Source organism: Cannabis sativa, chromosome 1 (genome assembly GCF_029168945.1).
Source record: "Cannabis sativa cultivar Pink pepper isolate KNU-18-1 chromosome 1, ASM2916894v1, whole genome shotgun sequence".
Taxonomy (NCBI): domain Eukaryota; kingdom Viridiplantae; phylum Streptophyta; class Magnoliopsida; order Rosales; family Cannabaceae; genus Cannabis; species Cannabis sativa.
The window spans coordinates 28,379,517-28,406,825 of NC_083601.1; the positions used below are offsets into that span (position 1 = coordinate 28,379,517).

The 27,309-nt window shown below is 33.3% G+C and overlaps 2 protein-coding genes across 2 annotated transcripts; one reads left to right on the forward strand and one right to left on the reverse strand.

The window, feature by feature from the left end:
- The first annotated feature begins 1,300 nt into the window (after positions 1 to 1,300).
- Positions 1,301 to 3,455, forward strand: LOC115708198 (protein GRAVITROPIC IN THE LIGHT 1). The gene has a single exon (XM_030636408.2). The coding sequence runs from the start codon at positions 1,646 to 1,648 to the stop codon at positions 3,146 to 3,148; it is 1,503 nt and encodes a 500-aa protein (XP_030492268.1). The 5' UTR covers positions 1,301 to 1,645; the 3' UTR covers positions 3,149 to 3,455.
- A 4,262-nt stretch (positions 3,456 to 7,717) lies between these two features.
- On the reverse strand, positions 7,718 to 18,504 carry LOC115704995 (axial regulator YABBY 1). The gene is made up of 7 exons (XM_030632219.2): positions 17,936 to 18,504; positions 17,682 to 17,840; positions 17,400 to 17,553; positions 16,444 to 16,492; positions 8,681 to 8,756; positions 8,408 to 8,482; positions 7,718 to 7,974 (listed from the first exon to the last, which is right to left on the reverse strand). The coding sequence occupies exons 1-7, from the start codon at positions 18,032 to 18,034 to the stop codon at positions 7,894 to 7,896; spliced, it is 693 nt and encodes a 230-aa protein (XP_030488079.2). The 5' UTR covers positions 18,035 to 18,504; the 3' UTR covers positions 7,718 to 7,893.
- Positions 18,505 to 27,309: the final 8,805 nt, after the last annotated feature.

A 27,309-nucleotide genomic window follows, 5' to 3' on the forward strand; every position in this document is an offset into this window, starting at 1 on the left:
TAAACCTGCTATTGCATAGAAATTAATATTAGGAAAATAATCATATTAGGCCATATCCAATAAAAACAATTGAAATCGAAACCCTAATTTTTATTAACTTTCAATTTTCTTGTATAATTGTTTCTTACTAGTTTCTTATTCTTAATTCTTTCTTTATTTTTTATTTAACCTAATAGAAGTAAAAGTTTAATTTTAACGTACTTAACTACACTCCCTGTGGGATCGACCTCACTCCTAGTGAGTCTACTACTTTAAACGATACGTACACTTGCGTGTGCAAAAATATCGCAACATAAACCTATTTGACATATGTGGAAGTGAGGGGTGAAAAAGTACTTTCTTAGTGTTTGTTAAACACTAAATTTAGTTTTTACTATTGAAGTTGACCTTAGAATTTTTTAGCTATAGCATTAATTATGAATTATTTATATTCTTATTTTTATTGTTTTACATAATAAAAATAACAAAATTAATGATAAAATTATTAATTTTTTTGTACTTTCAATTAAAATATTAAATTTTGTATTAAGTTTTACAATTGTGTATTGGAGCAAAATATTAAAAATTACAGCATTATTATTTGGCATTTAGAGCATTTTTAATTGGGGATGCCTATTGAAGTTGTCTTGCCATATATACAATGTGGTCTTCCAAGATCAATTTTCAGTGAAGTGTGGCTTAATACATACAATGACCCCATGGCATTTTTTTTTTTAAATTTTTACTTAGAAAGTTTTTAATTTTGTTCTAAAAAATGTCTTTAATTTAATGTGATATTTGACTAAGTGGACAATTTTTAAAGTTATTTTTTTTTAAAAAAAAATGTGACAAATCTTATGTGGATGAAATAGAAAATGATTTTTTTTTTTAAGTTGATGTGTGTATTTTAGCAACTATTAATACTGTCTTCTAAGAGATGCGCTTAATGTACCCAACAAACACTACATCGATGTGTCATTTTATAGTTATTTAACAATTTCTCATATTAATTAATAAATTAAAATGTGTGATATTTAATATTAAAATATAATAATAACAGTATTATCTTATCTTATAGCGCTTAAGACACCTTAAATTGAATCTTTCCCTAATATTAGAGTAAATATATCACAAACTTTTAATTTGTGCTTAATATTGTATATTTTTTTACATTTTTTCATTGGAGAAGATTTGCCAATGGAATTGAGAGTGGATGTCATACGTGGTAATCAGTTTCAGGTGTGTATCAGACTCAGTGCATACACTGTATACCTACCACTAAGTCGGTCATACAAATTGACTCCTCACCATGTCATTCTAGTATTTTCCTTATTACCGTTGCTAATATTAAAAAAATAATAAATAAAAAAAGTCAGCATAACTAGGAGAGCTGAGTTGAATCAAATAGAATAAGAATTAAGAATTAAAATCAAAATTAAAATTAAAAAAAGAAAAAGGAAAATTGCAGCGAAGAAGAACACCAATACCTTCCTTCCAAGACATCCAAAGCACTTCCTTAGCTGAAGACGAAGAAGAAGAAGAAGTAAAGCCCACGAATTCTCTTCTTCTTCTCGTTATTATTCCTTCTCTGCATTTTGTTTTGTAATTTTCTTTTCGCAGAGTGAAAAAAAAAGTATATAAAAGGAAAAAAAAGAAAAGAAAAGAAATGGCCGAAATAGATGGTTCGTCAAGACCGCCACAAATCTCTGAAATGTTTCAGAAATTCGCTCTCGCTTTCAAAGCCAAGACCTTCGAATTCTTCGCCGACGAAGAAGCAGGGGAAGATGCTGATGGCTTCTCACTCCTCGACTCTGCCGAAGAGGTAATTACTGACCAGAAAGTTGTCGTTATTAAACCCGACTCGGCTTTCGACTTCACTCCGTCGCAACCGAAGCTCACTAAGTCTGTTTCGGACGAGACCCAGTTGAAGAAGCATGGCGAATTCGCAAGAACGAGGTCTTTGAGCCAGACTCAGATCAGACCCATCAATACCCAATTGACTCAGACCTTGATTTCGTCGATTTTCGCTACGGTTTCTTCTTTCGAGGCATCTTACCTTCAATTACAGACCGCCCATGTCCCCTTTGTTGAAGAGAATATCAAAGCTGCTGATCGAGCTCTCGTCTCTCATCTTCAGAGGCTCTCTGAATTCAAACGTTTCTATGTCGATTTCTGTAGATGTCCTGAGTTCCAGACTGATTTGCCCATTGGGTCTTGCTTGGAAGCCCAGGTTGAGGAGAACCAGAGCAAGCTTCGGGTACTCGGAACCGTTTCAGACCGGTTACAAGAAGAGATGGATCAAAAAGACAACGAAGTTATGGCGCTAAGGAAAAAGTTAGATGAGATTCACAATTCTAATTCCATGTTATCAAAGAGATTATCGGGTAATTTGAATTCGTCTCGTGAGGTTTTGTTATCTCTGAAAGTTTTTGATTCTGTCTTACATGATGCTTGTAGTTTAACTCATAAATTTACTAAGATTTTGATTGAGTTGATGAGGGGAGCTGGGTGGGATTTGGATTTGGCAGCAAATTTGGTTCATCCCAATATTGATTATGCTAAGAAAACTCATAATCGTTATGCATATTTTTCCTATGTTTGTATGGGAATGTTCAGGAATTTTAACTCCAAATGCTTTGGCTTGTCTGAGAACAATGGAGATTATTCTAATGGCCATATTGGGAATGATTCTGATTTAGATAAAAAAGGTTCTTCACTGAAGCAATTACTCGAACATGTATCAAGCAATCCAATGGAATTGCTGAGTAGGGACCGAAATTGCGAATTTTCTAGATTTTGTGAGAACAAGTATCAAGAGATTATCCACCCCACCATGGAGTCTTCGATATTCAGTGATATGGATAGAAAAGAGGTAGTGTTAAACTCATGGAGATCATTGAGTGTGTTCTATGAGGCCTATGTAAACATGGCAAGCTCAATATGGACGTTACACAAGTTGGCCTTTTCGTTTGATCCTGTAGTTGAGATATTTCAAGTGGAAAGAGGTGTAGATTTTTCGATGGTATACATGGAAGATGTCACCAAGCGATTATTGTTGCCAAAATCGAAGGCAAAGGTAGGCTTCACAGTTGTTCCGGGTTTTAAAATCGGACGAACAGTCATTCAATCTCAGGTTTACTTAGCAGGATTGAAATGCAATGGTGAGTGAGATATAAGCTCTTTGAAGTGAAGAGTGGAAATGTCTTTACGTATGCCCCCAACTTGAAAGAACCTACTATAGCTCACTTTCTGTGATATATGGTAAATATAGAAATAGAATTTATGATTTCTGGTTTGTGAATTGTTTTTTGTTTTTTCTATATGGCAGTTTTCCCCCCTTCTTCTTAATCCTGTGTAAAGATAACTGTATACATCTTTTTTTCCTTTTGAGTTCTTCTAACACAAATACATCGAGAAATTGTGTATGACATGTTAATCAGTTGCTTTAACAAATATAGTAGCCTTTTGACTCCAAATTGTGAAGTGTTGTTTGAGATATGCTATGTTCTTAGCTAGTGATTTATTTTAGATTGTACCATATAATCTTACTGTGAGGACTGATGGTGTTGTTTAGATTTTGCCCATTTGGGTTTTTGTTCAATAAAATTATAGCAAATAGATCTTTCAATTCTGTATAATTTGATTGTGATCAACTTATCTTTCATGCTTGGTATCAAACAATCTTTTCTCTTTTAACCTCAATAAAGCTGGAATGAGTGGCAGAATATGATGAGATGTGCCTCGAGAGTGGACTACACAATTTGATTCTCTGTAAATAAGGCCCCTGTTTGTTGACTATATATTCTGATAATGGTCATGAAAGGTTTAGTATTAGTTGGTGATCATAATGGAACAATATGATAAAAGGGCTTTTAAATACCAGGCTATTTGTATCCTTTTCTGATGGATTTTTTTCTTCCCTTGGAACAATATTCTGAATCCCCACTAAATAGTATCTTCACTTTGTCGTTTACTATCCATAATATACATATTACATATACATATAAATAAAGGTAAATGGTATCCCAGCTCTGGGCTCTTGTCTGCTCTTTGTGAGACCACTTAAGGCTAGCAAATTAATTTGTATCTAAAACTAAAATAAAATAAAATAATGATAACAAATGTCATCATCATATTATAGTGCAACTTATTTGATCACTAGTACAAAGATTTAGTTAGACAATTTGTCGGTCTATAATTTTTAAAGGTCATTATTATTCTTCTTTCCAAGGCTGTGGATAGTGATTATTTTCTAAAACTAGGGAGCCCATGTTGAGTTTTGATAACATGTTAGATTGGATTTTTTTCAAAACAATCTTCTATATTATTTGATCCCTTTCTTTCTGGTATGGGGTCAGATTTCAAGTTTGCTTGCTTGTAATTCCAACTGTGATTGCTGGTTTAGTGACTTGTGGTTGTTGGTTGAAAAAAATTATACAAGATGTCCAATGAATATTAGGTATAGTACTATAGTAGAGTGCTGTATTGGATTGGAATCTTTGGAGTAGAATTGCTAGAGTTCAATGGACCATTATTAATATTAGAAGTACACATTTCTGAATTTCATTATCATTAATGCAATTAATGGTATTCTGAAAATAGCACAAATTTATCTTAATTAGGTGGGTTGGTAATTAATGGTTTAAAATTGGTGAATTTCTTATTTAAAATCATATTCTTTGTACTGGCTAACCACTACTAAATTACATTTAATTAATTTGTTTTCTTTGTCTTTTTTTTTTTTTTGTTTTTGTTTGTTATTCTAATTTTAAAACCAAATGGCAAATACTGTTGTAATTTATACTTTTGGTAGGTTTTACACATTTTTTTTTTTTGAGTCAAGTTTTACACATTTTTTTGTTGTTGATAAATTTACATATTTTATTTGTTTCCCTCTTTATTCCAGGATTCATTTTTGGCTAATTAGCAATTTTTAACTTTTTTGATCGTTAAAAATTCTCCCTGAACTATTAAGATTGTTAAATTTAAAGATTTTTGTCTAACTTTAGTAAAAAAATTCTAACATGGATGAAAGTTCAGGGAGCATTATTTAGTACATATCAAAATTTGAGGGGCACGATTTGGTAGATATCAAAGTTTGGAAATGATGGTTTAGTACATAAACAATCACTGAAACAGTAAAATTGAATGAAATTAGACAAAAGTCCTTAAATCTAACAATCTCAATAGTTCAGGGGAGATCTTTAACGGCCAAAAAAGTTTAAAGGCATAATTTGGTATATGTCAAAATTCGGGGAAAAAAATTGGTAATTAACCTTCATTTTTGGATAGCAGAATAAAATTGGTATTAGCTTGACAGATTGGGCTTCTAGGGGTCTGCCCAAAGTAGGCCTTGTAACTATATCTCAAAAGAAGCTTTTATGAGCGGAATGGACTCTTTTTCTTGTTTAGATGTTTCACCTTACATTCTATAACAAACTAATCAATATCTATGACTAAGGCAAGTGTAGAATTAGAATCAAATATATTACAATATTAACTGTGAAAATTATATCTACTATAACAAAAGATACTATTTAATATAAATAGTATATAACTGAAGCGAGCATTTTTTTTATTAATATGTACACAGAGGTAGAATCCTTACCCAAAAAAATAAAAATAAATAAATAAAAAATTAAAAAAAACAAAAGGAAAGAAAAAATTAGAATTAAATTGACTATAGAATAAGAGGGAATAAGATTAAATTGACTCGTGTATAGATTTTTTTTTTTTGTTATGAAAGACTTTTATAAATATTAACGGGTAATTTAAATATGTAATTAGATACCATATTTTAAATTTAATCCGATAACTTCACAAATTTAACTACCATATCTACTACAACATTTTTACATATGCGTTTAGAAAACCAAAGTGTACCAAGAAGTAATTATATAATTTAATATTTTTGATTGGTCCCTAAAAAAAAAAATATGATTGTTTGACCATATAATTGTATAATTAAAGGTAATTGATAAATTCCAATTACACTCTCCAATTTTTATAGTTCCATTAAATTTGAGTGTAATTATACTATGTAATTACTAAAAACTTTCATTTTTAAATATTAACTGTGGGGTTTATTCATTGGTGCAAGTGATTTTTTTTGGACACTTTTGATAGTTGAATTTGTTAGTTAATTCAGTTAAGTTGGTTGGTTCTTGTACACTTTGTAATGGTCTAGACCACTTTGGTATTCTTTTGGTGCTGAGAGTGTTTATTGTTGTAAAGAGCATGAGAGTTTATAACTCATGATTATCAAGTGAACCTATTTTCAGTAGGAGACTCCATTTAGTGTTGTTCTTGTCCATACTTGTACTCCATCTGAGCTTCATCTTCAAGCAATAAAGACAAAGCCTCCAGTTCCTCCCAAGGAGTAAATCCAAGTGTTACAGCTTGTGTTCGAACCTTGTAACTCACACATGATCAGATATTAGCTTTGTAGTTAACAAGTTAAGTCAATTCCTCAAAGCTCCTACACCAGTTCTTTGGAGAGCAACTTAACGAATCTTGATACCTCAAAGGAACAATGAGTAACGGTCTTCATACCTGCTATAGTGACAAGCTTGCCATTACAAGGTACTATGATGAAGATTGTGGTATAAGCATAGATGACAGAATGTCTGTTGGAGGCTATGTTTACCTTGGTGATATCCTAGTCTTGAAGAAACAAGCAGTTGTATCAAGATCCTATCGAGATCAACACAGAAATACAGGACTCTTGCCCATGTTGCTGCAAAAATGACCTGAGTTGAATTGAATCTCTACTTAAAGAGCTAAACTTTCCTTTACCAACTACCTCCATTACTTGGTGTAATAATGTGAGTGCATAGTACTTTAGCATCCAATCTAATGTATTACGCACGCACAAAACGCATTGAGATAGACAAATATTTTGTTCATGGTAAAACATTGAAGAAAGAACTTCAAGTGCGATAATATTCCTTCCTCAAATCAAATAGGGGATTGTCTTACAAGGGCCTTACCACCCTCTGGGTTCCAGCTGCTCCTATCCAAACGTGGTGTAACATCATCACCCCTAGTGTTTGAGAGGTGGTGTTGTGGCGACATTAGAGTGTAAAACTAGAATTAATATTGCTCCAGCTTAATTAGTTTATCTTCGTATCTAGAATATTCCCAAAGTTTCATAATATTTTGTGCCCATGATTATGCCTAGTGGCAATCTCTTGTATCTAACCTCTATGTGTAAAGAAATGCATCATCGCACTCATCTTTGAGCTGAGATTTATAATTAGAAACCTGAATACCGTTTTCTTTCTAAAACTTGTCTTATTAAATTTCTAATATTAAGACTCCTTAAATTTTCATTTTATAAATAAAAGATATTTAACATCACAATATATGTAACCACTTGTAAGAATCACCTCATATATTTGGTGTTGGACACAGCCATGAACACAACGCTCTTTGTTTAAGAGCCCCTAAAATGTATATGTAAATTATTGCCAGTTGGGTGAACTGCATTTTGTTTTTCCCATATCGATCTCCCTTTGTTAGTAAACTTAATTATCATAAAATTTTGCATTTTTGTAGTTGGGACACAAACATGCATGGCTAAATGTACAATAAGACATATAATATATTTGTATAGTACGCACGCAATTATTATTTATCAATATCTGATGTAAAGTCGATAAATAAGTATATATATTGAAACTTAAACGGTAAATAGGTGTGCGTGGCTCAAACATTGATGATTGTAAGAGTGTTGTACTGAAATTAACGGTTATAATATATAATTATAAGATAGCAAGAAAGACAATAGTTGTACCAGTAAAGAAGAAAGCTAATAATATCATCAGTAGTAGTACAAGTTACAGTAGTATCTTTAGTTAAATACCAAATTAAAAGAAAGCTCTAAGGTTTTTATACTTAGAGACATGCATATAATTAGTAGGGAGAGACGCCAACGTTGGCAGCAGGAGGAGTAGTACTGAAAAATCCATCTTTCATAAGCATGTCGTCACCATCCTGAAAAATGTCCATAGTTGCACATTATAAACAACACTTAATTAATTTAAAAATATATCAATATAAATTATTTTTTTGACATGCATGATTGACAGTATATAACATGGTTACACACATAGAAGATTTTCTACAAGTTGTCAAGAAATTCAAATAATTAGAACTGAAATTATCATTCAAATATATAATGTGTTACACACACTAATAAAAATATATTTGAATTCTGATAATGGTGAAATTTTCTAAATATTTGTAGAAGATTCATCCAGACCATCTATCTGACTACATTATCCACCATATCATCATGTGGAAAAAACAGTACCAAAAATACTAAAAGTGACTATAAATTGTTAGTGATTTCTTAACCAATAATTTTTAAAAATATATTGCAGATATTTTGTGTATATATATATATAGTTTAGGGTTTTGTAAATACCTGCTGGCGTATAACTGGCTTCTTCACGGGTTGATCAGGCATTAGTCCGAGATGGATATGAGGATAATGGGCCCACTGAAACAATACCAAACCAGAAATAAATCCAAGCTATATATATACATAGAGCTAGAGACTGATCCAACAAATTAACACAATGATAAAAAACGATCCATGGAAAATATTACCAACTAGATATTATATATATGTATAATTAATCATGGCTATTAGTTATATGTTTTAATTAATTAAGTAATGGTGAATCAATTGTCTCACATTCTTTGCAGCAGCACTAAAGGCCTCTCTGTGGCTTATATCTGGATTTCCAGCTTTGATACGTTGGATCTCATCTCTGCACAAGACAATAATATCCTTAAAACATATATATATATATTTATATTTATATATAGTATACACGATATGATAAGGTACAGCCGGGGATTACAACATTTAGTACTTAATATGAGTTAATTAATTACAATATTGCACAACCATTTCTTTTACTTATTCTGACATATAAATAACTTTCGATCAAGCTATATCGATCTCTATGTAGGAAGAGAATTAAAACATTAACTAATAATTTTTGTTCTCATCATATATTATTTGATGGAAAAAGTAAATTAGGAGATACATATGGAGATATTGTTAGACTTTTATTTGGGCTTACATTAAGTTTTATTGGTTTTATTAAAACTTGGGTTGATTGGATAGTTCTTTGCTGTGTTAGCCCATGTTGTTGGTGATCAATTGTTAATGGGCTTAGCATCTGTGAGTAAAGTCTAGGTGAAGCAGAAGTGTGGGCTTTTCTAGTTGACTGAAGCCTTTGATGAGCAGGCCCAGCCCAACTAGGGTTTTGTAGCTAAGTCCCCTCCCTAACTCTATAAATACATATTGTCTCATCACAATTGTATACCTTTTGATAATCAGAGAAAATAAACTGCTTCTGATTTAGAGATCTAGGGAGGAAGACTTAGTTGATAGTATTGCACTATCAAATTGGAGTAACTGCTGTGGATCAATCAGAGATAATTGCTATGGATCAATCAGGTACACATACTATATTATCATATACTACTATTGTGTTCTATGTTATATACAAATAGATCTTGGGTTAATTGTTAATTTATATAACATGTGGTATCAGATTGCCTATTGTATATGATTTAGAACCTATAATTAGTATAATTAATTTGTATATATTAATTATCCATAATTTCATATTAATTTCGTTATTATTTTATGTGTAATTTTTTGTTTATAAATCTTAAAACTTTAGGGATTTTATTGATCGTTAAATTCTCTTTCAATTGATATATTATATGTTTGAATTCATAGTCTATATTAAGAGAATTTTAATTTAAAGTTTTAGGGTTTATATAATTATAATATGAAATTATAATTTGTGTGTTTTGATTTTACGGTTTTTGATCTAAAATTGATGATAGATTTGTCATTATCAATTGTTTAAGATTGTTCCTACATAATTAATTTCGGATTTAAACTAAGATTAGCATTACAATTTTTTTTTCTTTTGTGTTCTTCAATTTTGGGATTGATTTTAGCCATAAATCTACCCATTTATTTTTTAATACATGAAATTAATAGTGTAAATCAACTAGAAATTGATTCCCAATCGAAACCCATCCAAAATCCCCATCTTTTCGTCGTTTTTTGGCCGGAAAAACAAGCAGACCCGACTGGAGTCCGAACCGGGTCGCGTGACCCGACTGGAACCCGCCCCAGGAAGAAGAAGACCCAGCCCAGCCGCGACGCCCACTCGCGCAGGTGGCGCGTGGGGGCGCGTGCGGCGTCGTGGGGCATCGGTTTTCGACGTTCTTTTTTCCAGCGTGCTTAAAATTCAATTTCTGATTTTTCTATGATTTTTAATTAATTTTTTGACTCCGTTTAATAATTATTATTATTTTAATGATAATTATGCAGTTAAAAAATTATTAAAAATAATTTTTGATGATTTTTCGAAATTTGTCAATCATAGAAAATTTTTTGAGTTTCTTCTCGTTCCATAAAACATAGTCACTCTCTTATTTAATTTGTTTTGACTATGTAGTCTCCACCAATTTTCTTATATTCACATCTTTTAATTATTTGTTGTTCTAAAGTTATAAAACTTGGTTGTTTGATACAAAAATAATGTGTTATGGTGGACACTTTATTTTTTGCTTATCAATATAATAAAAGCAATTATATATCTCTTTTGGAAATTTGGTTGAAAATTATTAATTTTCAATGATTGTTTTATCACCAAATTTCACATGTTGAAGAAAATATTATATTTTTGGTTGACTATATGTGTAATTACTTGCCCAAAGGTAGTATTTACATATATTAGTTCACATTCCATGAAGTGAGTTAATATTAAATGTATATATTTTAATTATTTGCCCAAAGGTAATAATTTAAATATATAAATTTATTATTATTTTTTGTTTGAATTAATACATATTTTTAAGAAATTTATTTGCCCAAAGGTAATAAAATTCTTAAATGATATGTATTTTTTCTTTGTTGTTAACTTCATGAAGGTAAATCATGTGTGTGTTATATTCTCACCCCAAAGGGGAGTTTATAATGACCAGTTGATTCTACAATATTTTCTAATACATTGCTCATATTGCTTATTCAAGTTTTAATTTTGAATTTTTCAGTCTCCTTTTCTGTGAACAACAATAATGCTTCCATCCATATTTTGAATGCTTCCAACTACAAGACATGGAAACGAGATGTGGAATTTACTTTAGGCATAATGGATATGGACTTGTGCCTACGAGAAGAAAAACCCGCCGATCTTATCGACTCAAGATGTACCGCCGAGAGAACTCATCATGCACAATGGGAAAAGTCAAGTCGACTTAGTCTTCTTACTATGAAAAGATCCATTCACCGAACATCTATTGAGTGGTTTGCCGTACACTACAAATGCCAAAGAGTTTTTCAATGCGTAGAAAAATTATACGACACTGGTGAAAACGCTGAAGCTGGACATCTTATGGATGAAATGACAACCATTAAGTATGATGAATTAAAAGGAGTGCGAGATTTTATTCTGAAATTGGTGAATGTTCAGTCCAAGTTAAAAGATCATAATATTCCTCTTCCTGACTCTTTCATTATTCATCGAGCTCTTCATGCTCTTCCCGCCTCTTTTCACCTTATCAAGACGCCTACAACACTTACAATCAAACATGGACTATCAGCGATCTAATTTCTCAGTGTGTAGCTGAAGAAAGCAAGCTTAAAAGGGAGAAGAATGAATCTGCTAACTATGTTTCTCACCTCAAGCCCAACAAAGGAAAAGGAAAATTCAAGAATAAAAATGATGGTGCTACTAAACAGAATGGTAATGGTAAGGAGCATAAGAATAAACAGAAGAATAACAATGGAAAGTCCAAATACTCTAATGTGAAGTGTTACTTTTGTGAAAAATTGGGGCATCGGAGAACAGACTGTCACAAATTTAAGACTTGGTTAGAAAAGAAACAAGCACAATCAGGTAATCCATTGGCATGTGTTTGTTTTGAATCTAATCTAGTTGATGTTCCTATTGATTCTTGGTGGTTAGACAGTGGTGCTACTGTTCATGTTTCTGCTTCCTTACAGGGGCTAAGGGATCTCAGGAAGCCAAGTGAGAGGGAGTCCAAGCTTAAAGTGGGCAATGATGTTGGAGTTGACGTTATCTATGTTGGAACATTTATTCTTGAATTACAGTCTCGTGATAAGATTATTCTGAACAATACTTTTTATGTTCCTACTTTTAAAAGGAATTTAGTTTCGCTTCCGCTTTTGGTTAAACAAGGATATTCTTTTCATTTTGCAAATGATAATGTTGACATTATGCTTGACTCTCGAATTATTGGAAATTGCTTTTATTCTGATGGTCTTTACAAGTTGTCATTGGCTCCTTTAGATTCCTCTTTTAATGTTGTGAATACTGTGGGTAAAAGACCTCATATTAAGGAAACATCCTTATTGTTATGGCACAAAAGATTGGGTCATATTTCCAGAGAAAGGGTTGATCGTTTAATTAAATCTGAAATACTTCCTCCTCTTGATGCTTCTGATTGGGATACTTGTGTTGATTGTACTCGTGGAAAATTGACTAAAACAAGAAAGAAGACTGCAAACCGCAGTCAATCTTTATTGGAAATTATCCACACAGACATCAGTGGTCCTTATTCCACCACGTTGTGCAGAAATAAGTATTTTATCACTTTTATTGATGATTTTTCTCGTTATGGATTCACCTATTTAATTAAAGAAAAATCTGACGCCCTTGATAAACTCAAAATTTTTCGAAATGAGGTTGAGAAACAATTAGGAAGAGTCATCAAAGTTGTTCATTCTGATCGTGGAGGAGAATATTATGGTCGTTATACAGAATCTGGACAACACATGGGGCTTTTTGCAGAGTACTTACAAGAAAATGGTATAGTTGCTCAATACACTATGCCTGGTTCACCAGAGCAAAATGGCGTTGCTGAAAGGAGAAATCGCACTCTCATGGATATGGTTAGAAGTATGATGAGTAGAACAAATCTTCCCGTAGTTTTTATGGGGTGAAGCACTTATGATGCAACTTATATTTTAAATCGTGTTCCCAGTAAATCTGTTCCCAAGACCCACTTTTGAGTTATGGGTAGGCGGAAGCCTAGTCTTAATCATCTTCGAGTATGGGGTTGTCAATTTGAAGTAAAGATTTATGATCCTAATTTGAAAAAGTTAGATCCGAGAACAAATCGCTGTTATTTCATTGGTTATCCAATGCGCTCAAAAGGCTATCGCTTTTACTGTCCCACTCGTGGTACGCGAATTGTTGAATCTCGATCGCTAAATTTACGGAATTTGATGTTGCGAGAAAATTCCTTCAACATCTCTTGAAATGGGGAGTCCTCTAAAGGAATTTGTATTCCTATGTCATTTTCAAGAGATGATAATAGTAGTCTCCATCCTACTCCAGTTGGTAATGCTCCCATTGTTGATGAATATATTGCTCCCGATATCGAAGATGATGAAGGTCCTATTATTGATGAAGGGCCTATTAATGATGAAGCTCCTATTGTTAATGAGAATCCTGTTATTGAAGAAATTCCAGTTGTGGAAGATGTTATTCAAAACAATGATCAACAAAGAGAAGTTATTCAGAAGTACCTCCTCTAAGAAGATCTCAGAGACAAAAGAAGTCAACAAAGTGTCATGATAATTTTGTTTATCTTGGAGAAGGAGAATATGATATTGATCATTTTGTGGATCCTGTCACTTTTAGTGAAGCACTTAATAGTCCACAATCTTCAAAATGGTTAGCGGCTTTACGGATGATGAGATCGACTCCATGAAGAAAAATGGTGTATGGGAGCTAGTTTTATTACCTGATGGTTTTAAACCAATAGGTTGTAAGTGGATTTTAAAGGCTAAAAGGGATAAAAAGGAACAGATTGAAAGGTTTAAAGCGCGTTTAGTGGCTCAAGGCTTTACTCAAAGAGAAGGTATTGATTACACTTTGAAACTTTCTCACTGTTTCCACTAAAGATTCATTCGAATTATTATGGCCTTAGTTGCGCATTTTGATTTAGAGTTGCATCAAATGGATGTTAAAGCTGCTTTTCGAATGGAGAATTGAATGAGGAAGTCTATATGTCTCAACCTGAAGGCTACAAGGAGAATGGAAAAGAACACTTAGTTTGCAAGTTGAAACGATCCATTTATGGTCTCAAACAGGCATCTCGCCAGTGGTACTTGAAGTTTGACAAGGTTGTGACATCGTTTGGTTTCGTAGAGAACAAGTTTGATCAGTGTATTTATATGAAGATCAGTGGGAGTCGTTATATTTTTCTTGTTCTTTACGTAGATGAGATTTTACTTGCAGCGGTGATTTGTCAACTACTAAATGAGACCAAAAATTTCGTCTTCCAATTTTGATATGAAAGATCTTGGAGAGGCATCCTATGTTTTGGGGATTGAGATCCATCGTGACAGGAATCGAAAAGTTCTTGGCTTATCTCAAGAAGCTTACATTAATCGTGTGCTCAAAAGGTTCAACATGGATTTGTGTAAAGCCGGTTCGTTCCTATTCTGAAAGGGGACAAGTTCACTAAGCAGCAATGTCCTAAGAACGACTTGGAAAGAGGAGCAATGAAGAACATCCCTTATGCAAGTGTAGTAGGGAGTTTGATGTATGCTCAGGTTTGCACTCGACCTGACATAGCTTTCGTAGTCAATGTTCTTGGGAGATATTTATCTGATCCTGGTCTTGATCATTGGGTTGCAGCCAAGAAAGTTTTGAGATATTTGCAAAGAACGAAGAGTTTTATGCTTGTGTATAAGCATGTTGACAATCTTCGAGTTGTTGGTTATTCAGATTCGGATTTTGGTGGTTGTGTAGATGATTTAAAGTCAACTTCTGGCTATATTTTCACCTTGGCGAGTCTGCTATTTCTTGGAAGAGTGTCAAGAGTACTTTGATCACATCATCTACTATGTATGCGAGTTTGTTGCATGTTATGGGGCATCTTTGCAAGCTTTGTGTGAAGAATTTTATTTCGGAGATACGAGTGGTTGATTCTATTTCCACACCTATGCTAATCTATTGTGATAATGATCTTCTTGTTTTCTTTTCAAAGAATAACAAGATTAGTAGTGCTTCTAAACATATGGAAATAAAGTATCTCACTCGTCGAGACTTGGTCAAGAAAGGAGACATTGTTATTGAAAATTGCAAGACCGAGTCGATGTTAGCTGATCCTCTAACCAAAGGGTTAAGTGCCGTGCTGTTTAATAAACATGTTGTTAATATGGGCATTTTAGAATCTTTTGATCTTTTGGGTTAGTGGGAGTTTTGTTTTCTGTTTGTTTTCAGAAATTATTATTTATAATTTTCTGAATAAAGTTATGAACTACATTTTATGTTTCAATATTTTTTATTATTGAATGGATATGTTTTCAATTATGTTTTGTTATATTCTCGAGAATGATTGAATTGAAAGCATGTGGTTCATATTGTTGTGATCATTGTCTATTAAATTTATTTGCTTATTGACAATGATATGTTGTTGGCTTAATTCTTTAAGCAAGTTTAGTGACACTTACTTATTTTAAGTGGTGTATGTTTAATTTCACTGGCTTATTTATTAAGCATCACGGTATCGTTGAAATTGAGGACTGATAAGGATATTATGTTATTTTAAATTGATCACATGTTGAACATAATTCCTTACCACACTACTAGACTTATTGACCATGTCGATTTAATACTTTGGTATTTGTGATTATGAATGTCTTTTGTTGAGCTAAAAACAATATGACTGTCATAGTTCATTATCAAAGGTTAAATTGGACCGGTATGTTGAGATGCTATCAGAGAACTATCAGTTTTTAAAGTGGCCACAAATGTTTTCTTGTTGTTCAACCCATGAGTCGTTTTCAAACAAAATTATTTTGATATATAATATATATGTATTAAAATCAATGTAGCCCAAGTGGGAGAATGTTAGACTTTTATTTGGGCTTACATTAAGTTTTATTGGTTTTATTAAAACTTGGGTTGATTGGATAGTTCTTTGCTGTGTTAGCCCATGTTGTTGGTGATCAATTGTTAATGGGCTTAGCATCTGTGAGTAAAGTCTAGGTGAAGCAGAAGTGTGGGCTTTTCTAGTTGACTGAAGCCTTTGATGAGCAAGCCCAGCCCAACTAGGGTTTTGTAGCTAAGTCCCCTCCCTAACTCTATAAATACATATTGTCTCATCACAATTGTATACCTTTTGATAATCAGAGAAAATAAACTGCTTCTGATTTAGAGATCTAGGGAGGAAGACTTAGTTGATAGTATTGCACTATCAAATTGGAGTAACTGCTGTGGATCAATCAGAGATAATTGCTATGGATCAATCAGGTACACATACTATATTATCATATACTACTATTGTGTTCTATGTTATATACAAATAGATCTTGGGTTAATTGTTAATTTATATAACAGATATAGCTTTAGTAATATGTTAATAATTATTATAATATATACTTACTTAATGAAACGGTTGTAAGCAGATGGTACCCTCTGTCTCTTTTCCGGAGCTGAAGATGGAGCATATACATGATGTGTTATAATATATATACATTAATACATATATTTATATGTAAGCAATCAAATATATAGACACTATCTTCCCTAATTAAGTCAAGTATAATATAGTGCCCAATGAATTAAACATGATCATATATATATATATATAAGCAGCATTTTTTAGAAGTATATATATTCTCAAAGAGAGCCAGCCTTTTTCTTATATAAATCGTAAAAATTACATTCACATATACTTGAATTTCTCTAGATTGTTTAGATGAAAGGTGACATCTGCCATCGACCATGATTATATATATACATATAGAGAGAGAGAGAGGGGCCGGGTAGTACAAAAGTCTTATTCTTAAATCAATTCAAAGATCTTTTGAGATTAATTATAATCATGAAACCAAGAGAGTACTTTTCCAGATCAGTTAGACTGAACACACACAAAAAAGAAAAAAAAAAGTAGAGAAGGGAAAATATATATAGATTGTGATAATTTTAGGGATTCTTGCGGCTTTTGACAGTTGAGCTAGGTTGACCAAAAAAATTAAACATATTAGGTCTTAAGGTGTTGACTGTTGAGTAGGATATATATATATAGTTCTTGTGTTGTTCAATGTTTTCGATCCAAGCTTAATAAATTTTTCTTCTGTATGACTAAAAGAAGCTATACATATATATTAGGGTAGCTACCTATATATATAGCCTCTACACATATTCGGTCAGTAAGGCTATTGATTAGATTTAACAGGAATGCCATTTTGTTTCAAATTTAATAAATGACCAAACAAATTAAGGCAGGAGCCTAGAGCGACAAATATCAAGCATATATAACGGCACAATATATAAACCATAAAAAAAACCTAAAAATTAGATAATTAATGTAAAAAGTATAGAATTATTAGATCTCACGTCTGTTAACAACCGGAGGTTTAGGGATCTCTTCAGCTCTTCCGCGAATTGGCATAAGCAAATCGTTAGGGTTTGGCTGATGATGATGATTATAATTATTATTATTATTCATCATCATAAGATTATTATTCGATGGGAGGCTCCGAATATCCTCCTGTGCATAATTAAAAAACAAATCACAATATTTTATTAATTAAATAATTTGAAAAATGGTATAAATACACAAATCAAGGAATTGAAGCCCAATTAATAATACATAAATTGTTAATTATTGATCATCACCAGAAGATGTTGAGGAGCAGTGAAGAAAGCATGGCCGAAATGGAGTTGATTGGGGGCAGCAGGAAGAAGCGGTCCACGCATGTTGACCGAAAGAAGGTTGCTGCAGTGACCACATCTCACTGTCACAATCTTGTACAAACTCTCCGAAGGAACACTAACCTATACAAAATCAAAACAAAATATTAATTTAGAAAAACAGAATGGTGTTCATATATATATGTATATATATGAGTTATACATATATATATGCTTACGGCGAGGACAGTATCGCAGAAATTGCAATAAACGTAACAGAGCTGGTCGGAAGGGGAGAGGTGGTCCGGTGGTGAAAAGGCAGCGGACGAGGCCGACATTTTTTCTTTTGCTTGATTCTGATAACTCTCTTTCTCTCTCTCTTTCTCTCTCACTCTCTCTCTCTCTCTATCTATCTCTTTATCTATTATTCTATCTCAGTTTTCTTGCTTTTCTTTCTTTCTTTATTTCTCTTTCTCTCTCCTTTTCTCTCACTTTGTTGGTGTTTGATTTGATTTGACTGATGGGATTGACTGATCATCGATCAGAAGTAGTATTGGGATTTTGATGATGGACACTTTAAAAAAACTTCTTTTGGATCTCATCTCATCTTCTTCTTGATACTTGAGCTGCAATACCTGGCTATTATGGTAACATATAGTTAAGAGACAAGCTAGCTAGCTCATCAGAAATAAATGGACACAGACACAGAAAATGCAATAACTAATAATTATAATATTAATATTAATATTTATGTTCCGTTTTATATGGCCTACCCCTCTCCTCTAATATCTCCGGTACATATATTATTTGGTAATTCGTACCTGCTATGTTATTAATCCACAATAACAATTTTATTGTCATTACATTTTAATTGAGACTTAATTAGATTGTTAAATTTGAAATTATGGATCCCCACACCCTAAGAAAGGAAATTATAATTTTTTAGATTTGTAGAGGTTGAACTTTAGGTCACTTGTGTTATATCATAAAGGAAAGAAAATAATAATAATGTATTGTACGGTGGGAATTGATCCTATATTAGTAGCTTGAATAGAGAGAGAGAGAGAGAAAGGGACGTGTGCATGGGAGTGATTAGCTTTGGCTCATTCACCTGTTGCTTTCACACTTAAGAGCCTTCCATTTCCTCGGTTTTCTACAATTCCATTTTCTGATGCAGATCCCTTCATGCCTATACCATCAAATCACAATATAGATTTACCTATTTATCATATTAAGTTGCCCCCAATCCAATAGTACGTACTTTTATCATCATATATATGTGATTATATTTAATTTGCCTCCTACTATATATATAAAACTTAAAAGTACTTCTTCAAACCCTTTCATATATATATATATGTAACCTTAATTAACGACTACTTTTGAATTATTTGTTAACTTATATATTCAATTATCTACTCGAGCTGGACTGCAGAGTTAAAAAGGTTATGAAGGAAGTACAATTTGAACTAGACTAGCTATAATTAATATTTAATATAATTATAATCGAATAGAACAGAATAAACTGTATTGGTCAAGTGGTGATGAGCAAGTTATTATGTAGATATTCATCCATAATGGTCAAATATGTAATGACAAATATGCATATGGACCTCTCTCTGTTTCCGCAACCTTAGAGGGAATTCAGCACCAAATTATTATCGCAATAATAACACAATCACACAAAAGGCATTAGAGCTTTTACAATGACGATTTGACCACTCACTCTTCCCCTGTCTCTCACTCACTCTCTCTCTCTCTCTCTCTCTCTCTCTCTCTCTCTCTCTCTCTCTCTCTCTATATATAGATATATATAAATATATACAGAGAGAGATACGTAGTTGTCAGTGATAACAGATGAAGACAGGAATCCTGTAACATTTATTTACTATTTTCATTTGTCGTTTACTTGTGCCCTCTGTATATTGTGTATATATCTATATTTGCAGATCTGATATCCAATTCTTTATTTTTAATGTAATTTTTATCCCGGAGAATTTATATATATATACTGTTCGCTATATATAGCTAGATCTGTAGCTAAATATATATTACTGTATTTAAATATATAAATATATAGCTTATAATATTATTCTCCAAACATTTCAAGGTTTTGGCTTTTTTAGAAGCAGAGGTTTCTTCTTCTTCTTCTTCTATATATGATAACGATGAGGATCGACTATATTTCTATATACTGATGATATGATATTGAGAAGTATCACCATCGATATATAACGATCACTTGGGAAAAAATTGTACCAGTAAAAATTCCCTTGAAGGGTGTTACTTAGAAATGACCATGGGTTATTTCTCCATCTATATATATATATATATAACTTATAAAGAGTTACTTTTGAATCTGTTGATGTATGACACTAGCTTTAATTTCTGGTGTCCACGCATTAAGAGGAGTACTATATATATATTCTTCCATACACACATTACACATTTACATAAAGCATCTATAAATCTGTAATTTGAGTTTTGTGATCACTCTAAAGATTTTTTTCTTAATAAAATAAAGGTAATTTTTATTTTTATATTTCAAAATATATATATATTTTTTTTTTTGTATTTTTATAGATTTCTACACAAAATTACATATAGCAACTAACGAAATAACTTAAATCACAACCTAAATTCAAATAATAACTCATATAGAAACTACAAAAGTAACTCAAACCGTAAATATTAAAATAATAGAACGTATTTAGGATTCAAATAATTTACTTTACAATTCTACAACTGTACAATGCGTGCAAATAGTTCTTATCTAAACTATATAATTTAAAATAATGTAAATTATTGAAATAATTTAAATAATGTAAATTATTGAAATTAAAAATTGATAAAATATTTATCATTTTTGAATTTTATGTGAAAAATATAAAATTACTACAAACATTTTACTTTTTCTCACAACAAAAATTCTAAATAAAAGTAAAAAAAATTGTGACTAATTATAATTGATCATCAATCTTATGTTATGATTTAAAGGTGTGTAGCTAAAAGTATTAGTCACAAAAATCATAATTTGTTGTGACTAAATTAGTTTTTAGTCATAGTAATTGTTGTGACAACTAAAAATAAATTATTGACAATTTTGTATCTAAATACTATATTATATTTTAGTCACAAGTAATTTTTTATTGTGATTAAAAGTCACATTTAATTCCAATAAATTTATGTGGTATTTAATCACAAAAAAATTATGTTATAATTAAAAAATTCTCACTTAAGTTAGTTATTTTTTAGTAAATATTGTGTATTTTTTTTTTAAAAAAAAAATAAACATTAATTGATGTGTAATTTAGTGATGTTTTATATTATTGTTTGGGCCGAGTACATTGTTAACATCTTGTCTGTTCTTTATTTTCATGAAGTTATGTATTTTTTAATTTATATAAGTGCATTGTTATTAAGTACATTAAGCTGTTTAATATTATATTAAGGGTAAATAGTGATATAAGTACCCAAAGTTTTAAGTTGGTATAATCTCAATATTTATTTTTAGCGGTTTAAGTACCTAATGTTTGTAAAACTGTAAATTTTTTCTAATTTTGTCAGTACAAGCTATATTATTTTCTTAAACTGGCTACATATAAGGTCCAGATTCTTGATCATTGGGTCTAGACATAAACATGTAGTGTCAGTTAATTCTAAATGTTCCTTTAATATATTCAAAACAGAGTCTGTACTGACAAAACTGGAGGAAAATTACAGTTTTACAAACATTGGGTACTTATGCCGCTAAAAATAAACATTAGATTTATGCCGCTTATAAACTTAAAACTTTGGGTACTTATACCGCTATTTACCCTTATATTAACGTATAGTGCATTATGAATTGTTAACGGTTTTTTATATTATTTATCAAATAAAAATATGTGAAACCCGATATTAAATTATACATAGTAGACCACTTCTTATGGTGTCGGACAACTTAAGAGTGCCCATTAGTTTTTGTATTTATATAATGGTTTCCTGACAGTACTATATATATAGATAAGTGTAGGTTTTGACATATCATGGTTCATGTTCTTGGGTAGCCTAATTAATACATATTGATAGATAAGGATCTTTAGCAATAAGCGGGACACAAATCGATAGTTTCCTGCTACTTAAGTAGTGTCTCATGTATAGACCCTTTCCTGCCATGACAGAAAGGTAGGTTTCTCTACCTGATTAGAAATAACCAACCACTAAAACAACCATCACACTACGTACCCAATTAATTTATTTGTTTTAATTTACAAAAATGAAATCATTAATAAATACCATTCTCTCTTTCTAGTGATATGAAATACATCAGTGTAAAAACAATATGACAAAAGATGTGTTGCGTTGGCGCAGTACAGTCCATTAAAGTGGATCAGATCAGCACATATGAATGTGTTGTTGTTTACGACCTTTCCTTGATTTGTCATTATGTTGTTTAATAACTTCAATTTGATCATTTTAATGTAAATGATCTGTGTTCTGCACACTCCATTATTATTCTAATTTTGCCCTTTTTTTATAACGATTTTATTAATGCATAAACTTTTTTTTTTTTTAGAAAAAATATTATAGTAAATTATGGTAAGTGCGGATTAATTATTTAGGCTAAATAAATTAAAAATTGATTTCTCTTTTGAAAGGTAATAGAAGAGAAAAATGTTAAAAAGGTACTCATGTGGCCTTTTAATAATAAGTCAACTGCACAAAATCCAATACAAAGAGATAATACTCGTAAATTCCGTCCAAAAAAAAAAAGAGAGATAATGCTCATAGAGTATAATTATAATCCACCAATCTAAAAGAAAGTCTTAACAGTTTCTTCAATTAAATGATCTAGTATGGCACAAGCAATCAAGCTACCATTAAAACAAATAAGTTTATTCACAATAAAATTAATTATAAATTATTATTTTTATATTGTGATTAAAATATTTTTTTGTTAAAATTATTAATCATAAAAATTATAATTTATTGTAACTAAATATATTTTTAGTTATAATTTTTGTTATAACTAAAACTAAGTTAGTGATAATTTGTATTTGAATATTATATTTTAAAAGTTGCTAAAATGCACTACTAGTGCTTAACATTTTTCTCGGTGTCATACCACTATTAGTGTAATTAAGTATCGAGTCTAATATAACTTAAGAAAATAGCTTTTAGACAATATCACTAACTAATCGTAAGACGATACCTATAGAAGGTATTGTACACTACTGGTACCCAATAACAATATTCTATATTTTAGTCACAAATAATTTTTTATTGAGACTAAAAATTAAATTTAATTAAAAAAAATTATATTATAACTAAAGTTTATTTTGTATTTTTTTTAGTGTACCAATAAGTACAAAGTATTTATAAGCTTTCTTTCTAAATGAATAAATACCAGATGCATGTAATAAACATTACGGTGATATTCTTTTTTCTTTTATTTGGAGAGAAAATATTTTTTTTTATTTAAACGTTTATATATTACATTGCATAATTTGACACTCAAACAGCCTCCAGTGTTTTGGAGGGGAAAGTAGTTAATTAGAAAGACGTTGAGTAAGAAATTATATACGCGTTCAAGTCATATTCATTATTCAATGTAAGAAATGTTTAATAATACGGTGTGACTTATTTGCTAACGTGTCGTGTGCTGCTTTTTATATAGAGAAATATAAAAGGGAAATTTCAATTTTTGACCCTAATAAAATACCCCATTTCAAAATATATACCCTCCACTAATTTATACAAATTAATTCCACTATTACTCATTTGTACCCAAAATACCCCTCAAATTTAATTTTCCTATTCACACTCTCTTTCCGTCTTTCCCTCTCTTTCACTCTCTCTCTCTCTCTCTCTCTCTCTCTCTCTCTCTCTCTCTCTCTCTCTCTCTCTCTCTCTCTCTCTCTCTCTCTCTCTCTCTCTCTCTCTCTCTCTCTCTCTCTCTGTCGTTCCATCTCTCTCTCTGTCGTTCTCGATTGACTCTTCGACATCGACCCAACATCACGACCCACTCCGGCCATCCACCCACGTCCCCGACCCACTCCGGCCATCCACCCACGACCCCGACCCAACCACGAACCACCACGGACCACCACCACGACCCAGTGACCACCACGAACCACCACGAACCACCACGGACCACAAAACGTCGCCACCACCACCACCCGTGATCGTCGACACCGAACAGAGGCCTTCGCCACCACGAGCAGCACGAGCAGTACCCGTCGCCACCACCACCCGTGATCATTAAAAGGTAATGTTTATGTTTTGAGAAAAAAATACATTTTTCATAGATTTGGATGCCAATTATTGCATGTTGTTGAGATTAGTGGATTTTGTGTAGCATTTGTGATCTTTAGGTGTAGTGTTTGAATGAAATCTGTGTAAATCACAGGGTTATCGATGACATGTCAATAGGTTATCGATAGGATGTCGATAGATTGAGTGTCTGTTTGAATGTTACTGTAATTTGTATGTCGATAGGATATCGCTTGTATGTCGATAGGATGTCGACTGGCATTTTAAGAGTATTTCTGCCCTATATTGTCGACTACTTATCGACAGTATGTCGATGGTATGTCGATTAAATGAACATGTTGATTGTTAGGTTGTATTGTCGACTGAATGTCGACAGTATGTCGATATATTGTGTAATTGTTATTTGTTTGAATTATCGACTGAGTGTCGACAGGATGTCGACATTTTGTCGACATGAAAGTGTTTTCTCTGCTTTTGATAATGTCGACATAATGTCGAGGGTATGTCGACATAATGTCGACATGTTTGTTTTGAAATTTTTGTGTGCTTACTATGTCGACTGAATATCGACATGATGTCGATGTTATGTCGACAATTTTAAATTTTTTTAGCAGCTTTATTTATTTGTTTTTTTGTTTTTTCAGATGGCTCCCAGACTCATTATTCCAAAGACACCGAGCATTTCACCGGCCGCGTCACATATAGGGGCACCGGAATTTTTGCAAAAATTAAAGCTCGGTTTGAGGAGTTCAACCTTAATAACACGGCGAAGGAAAGCCGTTTCGGAGCTTCGGAATGCCGTACCACCGACATTCTCCTCGGTGTTATTTCACACCGATGCTCCACAAAATGAAAGTGGATGCTCGGGAGGAGTTGAGGATGAGGTTTTATGTTGGTCGGAAGGAGGTCCGATTCGGGAGTCTTTGGAGTTTGCACTCATTACGGGTTTGGACTTCTCCTCGGGGCCAACGAAGAGGAGAAGGCTGCGCGAGGTCGCGCGCTCGGGGTCGACCGATTGATCAACAAATATTTCAACCTATTCGATAGTGTGAAGACGAAGCACTCCAACTTCGCTTCACAACCGCGAACCCGGAAGACTTGTACAAGCTCGGCTTGTGCTTGTTTGTGGAGTCAGTGCTTCTGGGCCGCGAGGCAAACGCGCTGATCACGCCTCACATACTTAGATATGTGGAAGACCTCGAGTTCTTCTTCCGGATTCCTTGGGGGAAGCACTCATTCGCCAGACTCATGCACTCGCTTCAGAAAGACATGTTGAAACAGAAGGCCAACTACGAGAAGAAGCTGAGTTCGGATGTTCAGCACGAGTGCAAATACACAGCATATGGCTTCGCACCTGCAGTCCAATATTGGGCGTACGAGGCCATTTTGGAGGTTGGCAAGAGGTATGGCACGAACCACGGGATTCGGTTCCCAGGGATGCTTAGCTGGACAAGCAAAGGCGATATTGGGAAGAAAGACGTCAGCGCATTATTTTCTAGACGGGTATGATTTTCACTTATGTTACGAATAATTATTTAACATAAATGCTTGTAATAAATGCTAAATGGTTTTATTTTGATATTTGTTAAACCATAAACGAGAATACGGAAGTGGTGAAGGGGCTCCTTCCACGGACGGAGGAGGAGGCATTTGTGAGGACAATTTCTTACGATGGTGTGGAGAACCCGGTTGATGATGCCGTGGATGACACTGCAGGCCGAGGCAGGTAGTCAGGTACCAGAGACTCAGGTCCCAGACACTCAGGAAAGAGACACTCAGGTACCAATTTTTGGAACTTTTTTTTATGTCTTCATTTTTTATTATTTTTGTTTTGTGATATTTGTTACATTGTGGAATTATCGTATGCTTACCGTATTTTTTTGATATATATTTTCTCGAGCGCGGTTCGAAACCTCGGCCAGGTGCACCATCTTCATCGGGCGTTCGGGGTGCCGAGTACACTGATTTAGTGGCTCGGTTGGATAGGATCGAGGGTGACACTCAGGGTCTGTATGCTGCTCATGTCGAGCTGAAGAAGGCATACGAGACTAGCCATGTAGAGCTGAAGGGTGGTCAGAACGTAATTATGGAGCAGCTCAGAGACATATTGGCCATGTTGAATCGTCCGCCAACGACGGCTTCGGCACGGAGGCCCCGGCAGATCCATCTACCCCACCACCACCGGCTTCACCCCCGGTAGAAGAGGATGAGGTCTTCCCCGACGATTACGATCCTTATGAGGGAGCTCCGCGACTCCGATCGAGGCACAACCTCTTATCCATGTACATGACACCGAGTCGCGTGGTGAGATTCGTCCATAGAGGCACAACCTGCAAGTGGTTAAGAGTCGGAAGAGGAAGAGAAAGCCTCCCGTATGGTTCGGTGACTATACGAAGATGAAGAGGAGACATAGGCCATCTTCGACTTTTGATCCCCTGGAGCCACCGGACGAGAAATTGTTAACCACTTTCCGAAAGTGGTGTGTTGGACTCATTCCGAACCACCGACTTCGGGATTTGAGAAGTGGTGATTACGGTCCAGGATTCTTTTGGATAATGCTCACACCAAAGGAATGGCTTACGGATGACGTAAGTAAAGTATTTTATAATATTACTTCACTTTACAAATTGATGTGCAATTAATATATTTTTTTGTGTAACTGACATTTCCGTTTATATGCGGCATATAGATGCGGCAATGCATATGCCGAGGAGGCGACGCACCGACTATCCACCGACATTTCCTCGAAGGGTATCATTCTCTCCACATTCGTGACCGCCATGATCGGCGGTGCATGGACGAGCCACAAGGGTCCGAGGAAAAACTTTAAATGGGAGGAATATATCCCGGACTACCGCACGGGGTTTCATAAGGTATTGTTTTAGTAAGATTTTAAATGTTAATTGTTTGGGAAGATTATTATGGTTTGTTAATTGTTTCGTTGTTCTCTGTAATTACGGTCCCAAGTCTTTGAGAGATGGAGGGGTAACGAGTTTATTTACTTCGTTACGCACCTTCCCACGGCAAGACACCGGGTCACGGTTGAAGTGGACATAGAGCCGTGGAAAATTAATGTCTACGGCCGTGATTCCGGCGTACGTCATTGGACCGCCATGGAACCCATCTTGAAGGTTTGGTCGAACCGCCGCCCTCGCTAATCCTTGCAACCGGGGAATTTCCACATAACAACCAGATCATGGCGTTAGCTAACGGTGACATCACGGTGCTTCCAAAAATGCACGCGAGTCGAGCCACTCACGACTTAGTTCCGAAGTCAGCAACCTGTACATAGCGATAAAAAAGTACTATAGTATTAAAATATGTTTTACGTTAGATCGACTTTACATTTTATTTTGCA